Here is a 16,399-nt window from a genome sequence, read left to right as displayed (position 1 = left end):
TGAAAGAGCAGTGGAACACCCCAGCTTTTTCCTTTTTCTACTTATGAGCTGGTCTGTCTGAGATAGCTCAGTGGGTATATGCTCCAGCCACCAAGCCCGACGACCTGAGTTCGATCCCCAGGGTCCACATGGCAGAAGGTGAGAACCAACTCCCACAGTCCCACAAGTTGTTTTCCGACCTCCACAAGCTTGAGGCGCACTTATATTCATTAAGTTAGTGGGTAAACAATCCTAGAAAGGGTCACGTGCCCTATCTGTGATTTTGAAGATGCTGGTTTACATAGTTCGGTGCTCTGAGGGTTTGCCCTCACGTCATGCAGACCAGTTTCCTATTGGTCTTTGTTGAAGTGTAAATGATATTCTTTATCAAGACCTGCTTGCTCGCCTTTAATCTCAGCACTTGGAAGGCAGAGGCAGGCGGATCTGTGAGTTTGAGGCTAACCTGCTCCACAGAGTGAGTTCCAGGCCAGCCTGGTCTACACAAAGAAACACTGTCTCGAAAAACCAAAGTAAAGAAGTCTTGGTGTTCTTTCCCCTACTCTTTCCCTGCCTTCTCTCAAATTATGGGTTACAAAAGACAGCCATAGAACAAGGAGAAAACCCAGGTCAGTAAAAGACTTAACAATGTTTATTTGCCCAAATTTGCCTTTCCTCCCTCCCCACCATTTCTCTGTTTCACGTTTCTGAATACAGGGTCTTCCGAATTCCAGTCAGTCCCTAAAATGTCTCCTGAGACTCCTCCCCTGCAGAGTTAGAGCTTTGCAAGTCTGGGTCTCAGCTAGACAAGGACCTACTTGCTTGAGAGTCTTAACACGGGCTTGCAGGTGGGGACTTGGGAGAGTTAATTGGAGTTTGGGGCCCTGGTGTGTGGCCTGCAGAGGGGTGTGAGCTTTGAATTTCATCTGAGTTGTCACCATCGACAGTTGGGGAACTGGGAATTATGGTCGGGTTTGCTGCTTGCTGTACAGTCTTTGTGACAGATTTCTTCTGTTTCTTCTGACTGTCATGGTCATGGGGCTGTCAGGGTTAGAGTGGGAAAGATGATCATATTTCTGGTTAGGCCAAGATAATCCCCAGTCAGCCTCAGAATTCAACTCCCTTTCTTCCTACACCATGGGCAGGTCAAGAATAGTTATATTTGCCGGGCGGTGGTGGCGCACGCCTTTAATCCCAGCACTCGGGAGGCAGAGGCAGGCGGATCTCTGTGAGTTTGAGACCAGCCTGGTCTACAAGAGCTAGTTCCAGGACAGGCTCCAAAACCACAGAGAAACCCTGTCTCGAAAAACCAAAAAAAAAAAAAAAAGAATAGTTATATTTAACCTCCCCTTGAGACTGTTTTATACTGGGGTTAAGGCTGGGCAACAAGATGGCTTTGTTTTGTTCCTTAAGACCTTAGTGATTAAAGATTAGGCAACACAAGACAGAACTGGTTAGAGGTCCCTCCCCTTGCTGGATTGGAATAACAGCTTTGAGGTTGAGAAGAAGTGGCGACTGTAGGGGTTTGGGTTAGATGGGAAGACTGGATACCTTGCCTAAGATTTCAGGGCACAGTCCATTAGAGGCCTTGAGTAGATCAGGATTCTTCTGGATCCATTGGGTGAGGGAGGCAGCAGCAGCAGTTGTGCGGGAGGTCAAGGTCACCCGAGCAGGTGGCACCTTCAGGGGCATTTGCCAGGTGCCCATGAAGGAACCCCAAGGACTTGCCTAAAAGAAAAAGGGAGTGCGCAACAGGTCCTCATGGCTGCTGTGTCTGCTTGCCAGGGCTGGCTGGCCTCACGTTCCTTCTGCCCCTTCTGCATCTTAATAACGAAACATCTGAAGGGATCGTCTCCTCACTCTTCCTCTCTTCAGCTATGATGCGGGTTTTCTTCCCCTTTCCTTACAACACAAATTTTGCATTCTTTGGCTAAGCGTGATAAAGGAATCCTGTACTTAAATATTGAAAACACTGTTTATATATTCATCATCTTCAGGACTTCCATGTGCTCAGCACAGCTCTGTCTTGTGGATAAATTGGTTAGCAGGTTGGGGCACTCACAGACTGGACTCTAATTTTCCATATGGTGGTTGTAGCCCCATTTTTATGCATCAGCCCTTTTTGTTTTGTTTTGAGACAACATCTATATAGTCCTGACTGGCCTGGCATACACTATGTGGACCAAGCTGACCTCAAACTCACAGAGATCCTCCTGCCTCTGCTTCCTGAGTGCTGGGATTAAAGGTGTGCACCACTCACCTGGCTAACTCTTACCTTTTTGATAGGAATGGGCGTGGGGAATCTCACCTTGGAACGGGGCACTGAAGGCAAGAGATGACCTCGATCGTTGGCAATAATCTGAGTGTAACCTTCATGGGTAGAGGCTCTCTGTGGTGGAGGTGGAAAGAGAAGTACTTGAAGTGAAAGAGGGAGGAGAAAACGAAGTGTCTGCGGGCTCGCAATAGAGGCATGGGAGAGGAGAAGGTGGACCATTAGAAGGCTAAAGAAGTTAGGTGGGTGACAGGAAGAACAGGAGGCCAGTCACCATCAACTGGCCTTGGAGGGCACTGAGCTCGGAGTACCTCTTTTGTTGGCTTGGCTGGAGACCAGTTCTGCAAGTACTTGGGCAAGAAAGCTTTTTCATACTGTGGAGAGAAAGAGGAGACTCAAAGGCTTCACGCTTAGGAAATCGTGATACAGTTCTCGGTACCTGAACACCAAAGGCTTCAACAACTATGTGAACTCTAACTCACTGTCACAAGGGGTATATAGGGAGGGGGGAGACTAAGTGATGGGTTAAAAAGAAGGCAGAAGTGGGCACTACATCTGGGAAGAAAAGGACCCAGCTGGAGGGGGAGACGAGGGAGGGACTTAGAACAACAGTATACTTCATACACAGTCGACACGTGTGTGAAGATGCCCCAACGGTGCCCCGAAAACACAACAGAAAGAAGAAAGCACATACAAAAAGAGAAGACATTAAAGACAGAAGAAATTGTTTCTGTTTCGCCAGCTGTGACTTGAACCCAGGATCTGGTGCCTACTAATCAAGTGCAAGATTACAATCTGTGCTCAAGATGTGTGCTGCCCAGCACATAGCAACCAGCTGCATGTTAAACATGTGAAAAGGAACAAGTAAACTGGCTAAGTATGAAACACTGGAAGGCTGGGGTGTAGCTCAGTGGTAGGGTACTTGTCTAGCACGGACAGAGCCCAGGATTTGATCCTCTGCACTAGTCGGGAAAAATGGATTTTAACGAGCTAGTATAAGAGAGGTGTGTGTGTGGAGGGGGTGTAGAATTTTTTAAATAATTTTAAAAATATCAATATTAAAATATTTTGGTTTTATTGGGTTCCACTTGAGCATTATTAAATTTAATTTTTAATTTTCACATAGCTGCTAAAGCCTTTAAAATTATGTTTGTGATTTACTTTGTCAGGCAATGCTGGACTAGACCAAGGGTAAGTAACCAAATCCCTATTGCTTCCTGCTTTTGAATGACCATAGAGCAGTGAATGTCATACCTACTAAATCTGTCTGTCTGTCCTTTCGTCCGTCCATCCATCCACCATTTAAGGCCCCTGTCTCCCTGGCAAAAAATGTTTTTTTACAGCCTGGAGGTGGTGGCTCTCACCTTTAATCCCAGCATTTGGGAGGCAGAGGCAGACAGATCTCTATGGGTTCAAAGCCAGCCTGTTACACAGAGAAACCCTGTCTTGAAAAATAACAACAGTGAGGAAATAATGGATCTTACAAACATTTGTGTTGCTTTAACAAAAGGTAGTTGGCCATAATGCTACACACACCTATAATCTCATTACTTCCCAGAGTGAAGTAGGAAGATTTGGAGTTTGTGGGCTAGTCTAGGTGGGCTACAGAGGAGCAATACCTTACCTCCCCCCACACACACATAAAAGAAGAAGAAGAAAATCCACTAAAATTTGAATTCCAACTGAACAAAATGTTATTTCCAAAAGAATTCCAAAATGTGTAGACAGGGTCTTCCAACAGGGTCTTCCGACAGGGTCCCACTACCACACTCTGGCTGGCCTGGAACTTGCTATGTCGGCCAGGCTAGCCTCAAACTTTCAGTGATTATTTTGCCACCTTGTCCTAAATACTGGGATTACAGGTACATACCATCATGGCGGGATTTGTGTGTGTGTGTGTGTGTGTGTGTATGTGTGTGTGTGTTCGAGGGGGGTTTCATGGAGCTCAGGCTAGCCTTGGATTCGGTTTGTAGCCAAGGATACCCTGAACACCTGACCAGCCTGCTTTGCCTCCAAAGCCCTAGGATCACCGGGAGCACATCTACACTCGCTTTAGTTACTACGTCTTGAATTTTTCCAAAACAAATTAGGGAAAACTGTCATGTAAATAGCTGTGACTTTGTTATTTGACTTACAAAGCCTAAAGCGTTTACTCTGGCCTGTAAAAATAGAATCCCTGCCTTCTGGTTTACACTCTACAAGCTTAACTCAGGCCCTTTTGGCTGGTTCCTGGACCCTCCCAACTGTGAGGTGAAACCCTCAGTCTCCTCAGCGTCTGTGTGGGGAGCAGAATGTGCTGGAGGGGTAGGCCCAAAGGTAGGATCTGGAAGGTGAAATCAAATGTCAGGGGGTAGAATGAGAACTTACCTGGTTGGCACTGTAGTTAGTGGCCATGATCCTGTCCTGTTTACACTTGTTGCCTGGCAACTGCAGAGGGCAGCCTTCTGGAAGGACCTCCCAATCAGCAGGGGTTGGCTATCTTCTGGGGCTCACACTGCCCCCTTCCTTTTTCTCTGAAACCTAGGTTTCTTTTCCTTTTAGAGTGTGGAGGACCAAATAAACATGAAAAACAAAAGTGGGCAGAGAAGCAGCTGCTTCTTTCCCCAATATGTTAACCCTGCTTCAGAATTTCCAGGTTGTCTCTGAATGACATCTTCAACTATTTAAACAAACTGGGACACTAAGAGCTGAGTCTGTGCGACAGAGCGGTATAATGAACTAACCGTAGAATTAGGAACAGGATGGGTCCTTATTTAACATGGTATTATATGGCGTAAGCCCCTGGCGTCCCTTCGATAAACAGCTATCATTACATACTGTGGAGATGGCCTACTTTGTACAGTGCAGGATAAAAGGAATGAACTATCCAGACGTTGTAAATGCACAGTGGGAACTGAACACAGCCAAGACACTATTTGTTACAGAATAACAAATAGGAAGCCACCAACTTGTTTGCTCCCAGAAGGAAATGTACGTCTCGTCTTGGTCCTTAAACGACTCCTGTCTCCTCCATCAGTCCACAGTCACAGAACCTAAGAACATAGGTTCATGGTGTCGGTTAGGATATGGCAAATTGGGACCTAGGGCAGGAAACTGAGCGGGGGTGATGACAGTGTAAGAAGATTAAAGTACCAGGTTTGGGAGGATCAAGTGATGGTGCCCAAACCTGCTAGATGTAAAACTGAGAAACCCTCTGAGACTCACCCAAATTTCTGTTAAACGGATTGACTCATCTACTGGGGTCTTAGAACTAAAGAGCACTTGTCAGTTATATAGCCTCAAGTTTTTTAAAAAAGAAGAAAAGAAACAAGTCCAAAGAAATAGGTACTTCAGAGCCAGATATGGCAGGGCATGCCTGTGATCCCAGTATTCAGGAAGCAGAGGCAGGTGGATCTCAAGTTCAAGATCAGCCCGAGCTATGTAGCCTACTATATGGGAGAGGCCGGGTGGTGATGGTGCATGCCTTTAATCCCAGCACTCTGGAGGCAGAGGCAGGTGAATCTATGGATTCGAGGCCAGTCTGGTCTACAAGAGCTAGTTCCAGGACACGCTCCAAAGCTCCAAAGCTCCAGAGAAACCCTGTCTCGAAAAACCAATATAAATATATGAAGGACTCACAAGGCCCACAGCTCTCAGGGCTATATAGGCAGTTAACAGTTGCTGGGGGAGGGGCTCTCAAGGCTCCACCCTTTACATGGAGTCATTGGCAGTTAATGGTTGCTGGAGAAGGGCAAGACCTTTTTCTTTAGTGTTGTAGCCAGCCACTGGTGGGTTACCTCCCACTCAGGCAAGCAACCCTGAGCTCAGTAGGACATACACACTCACACGCACACCAGGGCATGGTGGTGCCTTTCATCCCAGCACTTAGGAGGCAGAGGCAGATGTGTCTCTGTGAATTTGAAGTCAGCCAAGTCTACATAGTGAGTTCCAGGCCAGCCAGGGCCACATAATGAGACCTTATCTCAACAAACAAACAACAAAGATCCCTATAACGTGGCAGGGGGACTTGTTGGGGGAGCAGAGGGAGGTTTATTGGGAGGGATAAGAGGATAAGATCAGAATATGGACATGTATGAAAATGTCACAGTGAAACCATTACATAATTAATAAATCTGGTTTAAAAAAAAGGAAGTGTGGAGGGAGCAAGGGAGCTGGAGGATGGCTCAGTGATTAATGTTTGCTGCCCTTGCAGTGGACCCAAGTTCAGGTTCCCAGCACCCACGGCTCATAACTTATAAGCTACATGGAATCTGACCCCCTCTTCAGACACAGCCACCCCCACCCATACATATGATTAAAAATAAAATCTTTTTTTTTAAAAGAAAGCAAGCTGCTTGTGGTACCTGACACCTATAATCTCAGCACTTGAAATGCTGAAGCAGGAGGATTGCTACAAGTTTGGGGCTAGCTTGGCTTACTTGAGACTCTGCCTCCAAAATTCAGGGGGAGATAATTGCTAGTTCTTTCTTCCCCTAAAATCTTTATCCCATCCAACACACCCCGCATAAGGACACTTGTGACCCTTCTAGATAATGGGGTAAAAACAGCCCTTGTTAGGCTCTCACAGCTGGGTAGTGTGACATAGGAAAGCACCCTGGGATTCTCATGGCGCTCTAGAGTGATGGAAGAGAAAGAAGTTAGTTTAGGACGAAGGACTGTCTCTGCTCTAGAACATCCATTTTGACAGCTCTGCCCCCATGGTTCCTCTGGGAGCTTCCGTCTTTGTTACCTGCTACGAAGACGGTTTTCCTTGGTGCTGTGGACAGTGTGTAAACGTGGAGCTAAGTGAGGACAGCCACTAGTGTTCATCCTGGAGCCAAACTATCTGGGTGAAATTCTAGATGTGCTTGGAATCTGAGGCCTTTCTTAGGGAGGAAGTTCATCTGCCCAGGCCTCCGTGACCTTGACTGGAAAGTGAAGGCAGTCCTACGTCTTAGTTTAACTATGCATAACATGCTATGGTAGACATTTGATACAAGGAGGCTTCAATAATTTTAACATTGTTATTGGCTTAAGAATACCCAGAGGGATGGGCTGGGTCCGGTGCACACCTTTCATCCCAGCACAGGAGGCAGAGGCAGGTGGATCTCTTCATAACTGTGTGTGGACCACACTCATGATGCATGCATCAACTTTGCATACTCAACACTGAGGCTTCTCCCATGATCTCACAGAGACAAGGCAGCAATGCCACTGTTCACGAGTCACTTTGCATGTGAGCGTGCTCTGTAGTGTACACTAGGAAACAAGGTTGTAGAATCAAAGAGTCAGCTTTGGAAAACTGCTCTTCACAGACCTATGAACGTCCTCTGGCAGGTCTGTGGATGGAACCTGGGCTTGCTAGAGTGATTAGCGCTCCAAATAACACAGCACTACCACTGTGGTTTATCTAGTTCACAGTAGCCCAAAGTAGGAGACTTGGACTTCCCACGGAAAACAGGATCTCTAGTCTAAGCTGGCTCAATTTCTTGTGTAGCTATGGGCTGGAGATGACCTTCAACTTCTAATCCCCCTGCCTCGACCTTCCAAGCACTAGAGCTGTGCATGCATGTGCACACTCAGCTTGAAACATGAACTTTGCCAGGCAGTAGTGGCGCATACCTTTAATCCAGCATTTGGGAGGCAGAGGCAGGTGGATCTCTGTAAATTCGAGGCCAGCCTAGTCTACAGAGTGAGTTCCAGGACAGCCAGAGATGTTACACAGAGAAACCCTGTCTTAAAAAAAAAGTTTATTTTCAAAATATGGAATGCTTCATGTTTTGTATGGCAGTCTTGCACAGGGGCCATGCTGATCTTCTCTGTATTGTTCTGTGCTATGGCTCACCCCTGTGACAGGAGCATACAGCTTGAACTTTTAATGTATTTCCTCCCCTTGGCAAAAATATGAACCCAAAAATGATGAATAAGCAGTTATTGTTAAAGATTTAGGCAGCTATTTCCCCTACCACACGGTTTGGACCACTTGAACCATTATCTCTAGTATGTTGTCAACCCTCCAAGATTTCTCCCAAGTAGCTCCAAGGAGCCCCCTATCCTACCTTCCTGGTCCAGATGGTAAAAAGGTGCTGGAGGGGAGACCTGGGTTTTGTAGATTTCCCCATAAAAACGGAAATAGTTTTGTACACAATAAGGTCAGAAATGATACATGGCTACAAATGTAAAAGCTTCAGTCACAAAACACCTCCAAGTTCAACAGCCATATTAGTTTTCTTCTCTGAGACTACGGCGCCCCCTACTGGACATTGCTATTATAATCTCTCTCTCTCTCTCTCTCTCTCTCTCTCTCTCTCTCTCTCTCTCTCTCTCTCTCTCTCTCTCTCTCTCTCTCTCTCTCTCTCTCTCTCTCTCTCGTGTTTGTGTGTGTGTGTATACAATAACAAAAACAAAACTGGTAGTTTTTTTTTAGCCGAACTACTCAAGGAAATAGAGGAGATGGCAGAAACTACATTAGAATTAATGAAGAGGCAAAACAGAAAGAGTGTGTATCGCAGACGGTACTACGTAGCTCAGACTAACCTTGAACTTCCAGAGTAGCAGAGCCTGGCCTTAAATTCCAGGTCCTCCTGCCTCCACCTCCTGAGCAATGGGATTGGGTCACAAGTGTGACACACTCAGTTGGAGGAAGAAAAATTTTTTTTAAATCGAAAAAAAATCTACAGTAAATGGATTTTCAAAAATAGAAAATCAGCTGAATAAAACTGGTCCGTGCATCTAGTGTGAAGAGGTGAGTTAACATCTAAGAATCACACACCCTGGCTTTGAGCTTGGGCCTGCTGAGCTCTCAGGCTCACCTCCGTTCTTGGAAGTCCCTTCCTCGTCTTTATCTTCAGAAACTATTTCTACCATTTTTTAAAAATTACAGAAACTGCTGGTTGTGGTGGCGCACATCGCTAATCCCAGCACTTGGAATTATTTTTATTATTATTTTCTGTATTATTGTTTTTATTGATTTTGTGAGTACCAGGGATTGAACCCAGGTTTGGCACATGCTAGGCAGCACCCGATCACTGAGATACATCCTCCATCCTGTTTTAGCTTCTTTTGGAAATTGCTTTTCCTGGGCCAGTGAGATGGCCACGTGAGTAAAGGTGCTTACCACCAAGCCCAACAGCCTGGGTTTGATCCTGGGACCCTTGTGGTGGAAAGAGAACTGTCTCCTGTAAAGGTGTGGTAGGGCCTGGTGTGCGGCAGGCTGCCCTTGAACTCACTGGATAGCCAAGGGTGACGCTGAAATCCCACTCCTCCGACCTCCACCTTCCAAGCACTAGGTCATTACACCAACTGAACTGCATCTCCAGCCATAAGAATAATTTTTAAGGGTTGAAGAGATTGCTCAACCGTGAAGGGCACTGGCTGCTTTTCCAGAGGACCAGGGTTCAATTCCCAGCACCCACATGGGCTCAGCTCACAACTGTCTGTAACTCCTGTTCCAGGGCATCCGACACCTTCACACAGACATACATGCAGGCAAAACACCATTGTACATAAAATGCAAATAAATAAATTATAAAAAGAATAACTTTTAAAAATAATTTGTTGGGCCGGGCGGTGGTGGCGCACGCCTTTAATCCCAGCACTCGGGAGGCAGAGGCAGGCGGATCTCTGTGAGTTTGAGGCCAGCTTGGTCTACAAGAGCTAGTTCCAGGACAGGAACCAAAAACTACAGAGAAACCCTGTTTCGCAAAATCCAAAAAAAAAAATATAATAATAATATGCAATAAAATAATTTGTTGAAACAAAAAAAAAAGCCAATTCTCTTTTTCTTCTTCCTCCTTCTTTGAGAGAGCCCCGAACTCAGAGCAGTCCCTCCTGCCTCAGCTTCCTGAGTTCGGGGGTTACAGGTATGTGTTACAATACCTGGAATCCTTTTCACAACAACAAAAAAATATTTCCCCCGAGACAGGGTTTCTTGTGTAGCCCAGGCTGTCCTGGAACTAGTATTGTAGACCAGGCTGGTCTCAAATTCAGAGATCTGCCCAGCTCTGCCTCCCAAGTGCTAAGATAAAGGCCTGTACTGCCATGTCTAGCTCACAAAAGAATTTTTTTTTGAAAGAAGAGTTGGCTATGATCCAAGTTATATATCCCTGAGTTGTGATACATTGTACCATAACACATTTTGAAGGGTCTGGACACAACCATGGCCACCTTAACCTCCCTGTGCTAGGATTGCAGGCATGCCACCTCTCCCTGCTCACCACAGCCCTCAAATTATGTGAGTACTAGTGTCAGGAACAGGAAGACATGGTGGGAACACCCCGAGAAACAGAGCAGCAGAGAGTCAAGGGCAAAATTAAATTCCAGGAAGTCGGGTGATAAGCACATAAATGCTAAACCAGGCGGTGGTGGCGCATGCCTCTAATCCCAGCACTTAGGTGGTAGGGGCAGGCGGATCTCTGTGAGTTCGAGGTCAGCCTGGTCTATAGAGCAAGTGAGCAAGTTTCAGGACAGGCTCCAAAGCTATAGAGAAACCCTGTCTCAACTCCTTTCCCCTGCCAAAAAAACAAAAACAAAAAAACCAAACCAAAACAAAACAAAAACCCCTGAGAGCCAAAATCTAAATTACTCAACTCAGAATGAGGAAAGACTCTTGGCTTCAAATAAGTAAAAATTCCTATTATCTTTGCTTAGAAAGATGTGATTAATACATTGGCTGGTGACACTGTTACTCAAAGCACTGCTCTAGGGCGAAACACTGATATCTAGGAGAAGATGACTGATTTCCCAGAGCCAAGTAGAGTATCCTGGGGGAGCCTCCATCCCAGGGCTGTCCCAGCTATGGTATCATGAGGGTAGCTTCCATTCCAGAGCTTGTCCCAAGTATAGTGTCATGGGGAGCCTCCACCCCAGGGCTGTCCCAGCTATGGTATCATGAGGGTAGCTTCCATTCCAGAGCCTGTCCCAAGTATAGTGTCATGGGGAGCCTCCACCCCAGGACTATTTCCATAAGCTGCTTCTGTCCAGTATTTTCTCACAGTGCTGAGAAAATTAACTAATATACAAGCCACATTGTGTCTGGTACTATTCCAGGACTTTGCCAGAAGGGAGCTCATAACTTAAAAAAAAATAGATACCAGTATGTGCTGTAGGATTAAAACCCAGTGCCATTGTTCTTGACTTCTCAGCAGTCCTCATTGTCCGCTATGTTCAGTGAGTCCGGTTTTATCCCATGCTTTTTCAGACCCAGTCCAGCTGGCCTTGGTGATTTCCCGAAAGAACATCCCCATTATCTCAGTGTGTGGGTGCACCCCTCATGGCCCTGATTTCCTTGCTCGTGCTCTCTCTCCTTCTGCTCCTGATTTGGACCTTGGGGTTGTAGTCCGGTGCTCCAATGTGGGACTCTGTCTCTATCTCCTTTCATCGCCTGATGAAGGTTAATATCCAGAAGGATGTCTATGTTTTTCTTTGGGTTCACCTTCTTATTTAGCTTCTCTAGGATCACGAATTATAGGCTCAATGTCCTTTATTTATGGCTAGAGCCTAGGCTGTTTGGATGTTCACCTTACTAGACCTGGAAGGAGGTGGGAGGTCTTTAGACTCCCCATAGGACAGGGAACCAGGTCTGCTCTTTGGGCTGATGAGAGAGGGGGAGTAGATTGGGGGAGGAGGAGGGATATGGGAGGTGGTGGCAGGGAAGAGACAGAAATCTTTAATAAATAAATTAATTAATTAAAAAAAATAGATACCAAGCCAGCCTGGTCCTCATAGTTCCAAGACAACCAGGACTATACAGAGAGACCCTGTCTCAAAAAAACCTGAATAAATAAATAAATAGAGGACATTTAAAGAACCCTGAAAGCAGAAGGTAGAAGTCGAAACACCCCAAGTAGGCTTGGGGTGTGTAGCAAAACTCTGGGGGAAACAATGACAAAAAACTGGGCAGTGGTGGCGCACGCCTTTAATTCTAGTACTTGGGAGGCAGAGGCAAGTGGATTTCAGTGAGGTCGAGGCCAGCCTGGTCTACATAGCGAGTTCCAGGACAGCCAGGACTGTTACACAGAGAAACCCTGTCTCGAAAAACAAAAAGCAAGCAAACAAAACAAAACAACCCTCTGTTAAAAAAACCAAAAGGGTGGGAGGGGGCAACAGTAGGGATGGGTTGTCTCTGCCCCCAAGTCCAGATCACTGACCCTTGAGCTGGGAAGACTTGGGGGCTCGAGGTTGATGATAGCTCAGGGACTGGAATCGTCTGGAACTGCCCATCCATGTGACTGTAAATTATGCTGGTTATAATGTACATTACAACGGCATGTTGTCACATATGCAGCTCACCCTTTCCCCCATTTCAGACCCCAGCACGCGTGTCTCACAGGGTCCTTCCAGACTCTTTGTCTGTGAATTGGCTGAATTGGCTGCCCCGCCCTCCACTTTGTGACAGGGAAAAGCAAGGTGTTGGCTGCTTCCCAGCTGAGGTTGTAAGCAGGATCACGAACATGTGACTTCTCAGACGATATCTTGTTTTTAAAATTAATTTTATTGAACTATTTTACCATCAGGGCATTTTACTTCTCATGTCCAGGATGGTAGATTCTAAGTGCATTCCAAGAGAACGAAGAGGAAGATGTGTCACTTTGTCAAACGAAACCAGGGTCATTTCCTTCTTAGTCAGTGTCTCGCAAGGAGATGCAGACTCCATTGCTCAAGTGAATACACAGAAATAGCCAAGATACAAGGTGACGACTGGAAGTTACTAGTGACTACAATTGAATGTCTGGTCTTTCTTTTTTGAGAAGCCTTACCCACAATCAGGTTTGTAAGGTGTGTGCTGTCTTTTTCCTAGCTCCTCTCCATCTTTCAATGTCTGCATTAAACAAGGTGGTGTTTATACCTGCAGTCAATACCAGCACTCAGGAGGTGGAGGCAGGAGGATAAGCATCAGTACTTGCCATCTCTTCATTTTAATGTGAAGATGAAAAGAGAGACAGGGAATAAGACACCTAAGTGTTCGTATGGGCTCCTCCAGGCAGAGTCACAAATAAGTATCTTAACATAAGCTGTTAACATAGACCTAAAGTTGTATCTCAAATGGTTGCTTAGGAAACACGTAAACAGTATTGTTCTAGAGGCGTGATCAGAGTCATTTGACCCGCTTATGATTTCAAAGTTGACATTGGTGAATTAAAGATTCTAAAAGTTCAGGCGTGATCCTGCACGCGTTTAATTCCAGCACTCGGGAGGCAGAAACAGGCAGATCTCTGAGTCTGAGGCCAGTCTGGTCTGTAGAGCACAAAGAAACCCTTTCTAAAAGACAGAAACAAAACAACAACAAAAAACTTAAAAAAGTTACTTAATGAGAGATAATATTCCTAAATTAACTGTTGGACTGTTGGGCCAGGCAGGGGGTGGGAATGGGGTGCACCATTGCAATCACAACACTCAGATATATTTTTGAGTTCGAGGCCAGCCTGGTCTTCACGTCTACAAAGATGAAACCCTGTCTGGGGTGGGGCAGCGGGGGAGGGGAAATTAGACAGGAGTGCCGGGAACTCAGTTGAAACGAAAATACCCTTTTCCCTTGCGAGGTCTTGGGGTTCTTCTGACCACAGCTCCGGCCACAGAGAGGATGGACTTGCCCCCGAGAGTCACATCCGGTCCCCCTGTCCAGAAATGAGCTCAGTCCCCTCCAATCGCCCCCCCCCCATTCCGTGACTCACGCTGGACTACCCAGAAAACTCTAAAGGGACCGTGGGACCGGGCAGGGAGGCGGGGCGCCCAGGGGATGAGGCAGGACTGTCAGACCGCCCCCTCACCCCCCCCCCCGCCCCAAGAACCGGAAGTTGGGGATGGGCTAAGTGGTCTGCGGGGCCTCAGGCCCACAGTTTCGTCTCGTGCTTTCTAGAAATGCTTTGCAACCCAGGCCAGTCCCAAACTCGTCTGGGAAGCCACCACACAAGACATCCCTCTGGTTTCGGTTGGCTTCCTTTGTAACTAGTTGTTGCAACCGCTTACTTGCTTTCTTCCTGTTAGAAGGGCATAAGCCAGCCTCAATAAATCTTCCACCTCAAAGTCTGTGCTACATGCTATGTGTATCATGACATTGCCTCTTAATAGAAGAAAATACCATACGGGGTACAAAGCATCGTTTATTTAGCTCACATTTGGAGGTCAAAGGTCCAGTATCAAGCGCAGTCATGTGTTAGTTCTCTGGTGAGGACCACATGGTGAGAAAGGAGACAGGTGGAGAGATCCGGAAGCCGAGGGAATTGATGGGCTAGACTTTTTAGAAGAATAACTACCTCAAGAGCTACATTCACGATGAAAGCAGCTCCAATGATCTGGGCACCTTCTACCAGCTCTGTGTGTGTTGTGTCTTGGGCACACACATATATGCAGGAACACAGTTATAATGCATGGGTTAACTTACTTATTGGGCTCTACTTTTATTTTTAATTGATTTTTATGTGTACAGGTGTTTTGCCTGTATGCATATGTCTACACAAGCTGGGTGTCTGGTGCTCAGGGAAGCCAGACGAGGGGGTGGGATGAGTTTCACTGCGGGTGCTGGGATCGTCTGGAAGAGCAGCTTTAACCACTGAGCTGTCTCTCTGGTCCCGTCAGGGCTGTGTTCTCACCTCAGCAGAGCCACAACGGGCTCTACTGCTTCTAGCTTCTAGCACACAAACATTTGGGGACACATACTTAAACCACATCCAACACATAGTACACCATTAGGCAACATACTCATGACTTAATACATGGATACATAGGGGGGTTGTTATTTTGCCTAACATCGTGGGTCAAGTTCAGGGCCAGGTTTTAGGTTAGCGTATGATTTCTGGTCGAGGTTCAATTGCAGCTCAATCCTCATCCATCCTCGCTTGGAACTCGGGGTGATGAGCAGACTCAGGATGGTGAGCTCTTTCTTTCTGATCCCCAGGATGTGGTTTTCCACTGTGTTTTGGAATGCTTTGCCCTGACGAGAACAGTAGGCCATCACGTACTTTGCATTAAATAAAAAATTTTTAAAAAGGGATGTACAAAACAAAAACTCAGGTGGCTGATGCAGGAGTATTGCCTCGGGTTCAAGGCCAGTACCGACCGCAGTGTGAAACCCTGTGTTCTGTATCATCCTTCAGTTTTGTTTGTGTTTTCTTTCTTGAGAAAAGGTTTCTCCATAGTTTTGGAGCCTGTTCTGGAACTTGCTTTGTCGACCGGTCTGGCCTCAAATTCACAGAGATTAAAGGCGTATACCACAACTGCCCAGAACTACGTCTTCAATTTTGGATGAGTAAATTTTTAAGTATATATGGAGCAAAAGTAAAAACATCCAGGTAGAGAAGCAAACACCTTTAATCCCAACACTAGGAAGGGAGAAGCAAACAGATTTCTGTGAATTTGAGGCCATCCTGGTGTACATAGAGAATTTCAGGCCAGCCAGAGCTACATAGTAAGACCCTATTTTTTTTTTTCGAGACAGGGTTTCTCTGCAGCTTTGGAGCCTGTCCTGGAACTAGCTCTGTAGACCAGGCTGGTCTCGAACTCACAGAGATCCGCCTGCCTCTACCTTTCAAGTGCTGGGATTAAAGGCGTGTGCCACCGTTGCCCGGCGTAAGACCCTATTTTTAAAAAAGAAAAGGGGGAAACTGTATTAAGAGCATTGTTTGCCTGGTTGCTCTTTCTTGGGACTGGGCTTGGTTCCCAGCAGCCACACGGCAGCAGCTCTATACTGTTCATATTGACTGCATCTCTCTCGAGCCATGGGCATTATTCTTTCATCAACATTATTATTATGATGATGATGATGATGATGAGATATAGAGTTTCTCTGTGGAGCCCTGGCTGTCCTGGGACTCACTCTGTGTTGGGTCCAGGGGGTCACACAAAGATGGGGACAGACCACCGAAGTCTAATAAACCAGAAGCAAACTTTTTTCCAGGAAAAAAAATTAAAAAGTAAAAAAATAAATCTCCACGGGGCACAAAAAGCTTATCATCTAGCTGAGACCACAGCCAGAGATGGATCTGTAAGGCTGTGTGTGGCAAAGGCCAGTTTTTGAACTCCTCCTTTTATAGCAAGCACTAGGCAATAACGAAAGAGGTTTTACAACCTCAAGGTAAAACTCAGATACAAATTGCCCTTCTTTGCATTTTCCATTAACAGAGTTTTTCAGTTAGACTAGTGTTTGTATTTAATCTACTGTTTTTCCCTGGCATT

The 16,399-nt window shown here is 46.0% G+C and overlaps 1 protein-coding gene and 1 non-coding gene across 3 annotated transcripts; both read right to left on the bottom strand.

The window, feature by feature from the left end:
• Positions 1-606: 606 nt before the first annotated feature.
• Cfap126 (cilia and flagella associated protein 126) lies at positions 607-4,664 on the bottom strand. 2 transcript variants are annotated; one of them, XM_075989076.1, is made up of 5 exons: positions 4,616-4,664; positions 2,560-2,622; positions 2,252-2,365; positions 1,528-1,704; positions 607-1,017 (listed from the first exon to the last, which is right to left on the bottom strand). In XM_075989076.1, exons 1-5 carry the CDS (start codon positions 4,640-4,642, stop codon positions 808-810), a joined length of 591 nt encoding a protein of 196 aa, XP_075845191.1. In that variant the 5' UTR covers positions 4,643-4,664; the 3' UTR covers positions 607-807. The 2 variants fall into 2 exon arrangements, with proteins under 2 accessions (XP_075845191.1, XP_075845192.1); XM_075989077.1 differs by having other exon boundaries at positions 2,285-2,365.
• A 3,320-nt stretch (positions 4,665-7,984) lies between these two features.
• LOC142859284 (U6 spliceosomal RNA) lies at positions 7,985-8,086 on the bottom strand. The gene has a single exon (XR_012912189.1). It is a non-coding gene; the product is annotated as a U6 spliceosomal RNA (small nuclear RNA).
• Positions 8,087-16,399: the final 8,313 nt, after the last annotated feature.

Source organism: Microtus pennsylvanicus, chromosome 10 (genome assembly GCF_037038515.1).
Source record: "Microtus pennsylvanicus isolate mMicPen1 chromosome 10, mMicPen1.hap1, whole genome shotgun sequence".
NCBI classification, from domain to species: domain Eukaryota; kingdom Metazoa; phylum Chordata; class Mammalia; order Rodentia; family Cricetidae; genus Microtus; species Microtus pennsylvanicus.
This window is presented reverse-complemented; position numbering and strand designations above follow the sequence as displayed.

What these genes read in the sequence shown, in the direction of transcription:
- Cfap126 (XM_075989076.1), bottom strand. Translation starts at nt 4,642, where the DNA reads ATGGCCACTAACTACAGTGCCAACCAG. An exon ending in CAGCCAAGCCAACAAAAGAG is followed by an intron (nt 2,366 to 2,559) that starts GTACTCCGAGCT and finishes CCTCCACCACAG; the next exon opens with AGAGCCTCTACCCATGAAGG. An exon ending in GCCCTGAAATCTTAGGCAAG is followed by an intron (nt 1,018 to 1,527) that starts GTATCCAGTCTT and finishes TAACCCTGACAG; the next exon opens with CCCCATGACCATGACAGTCA.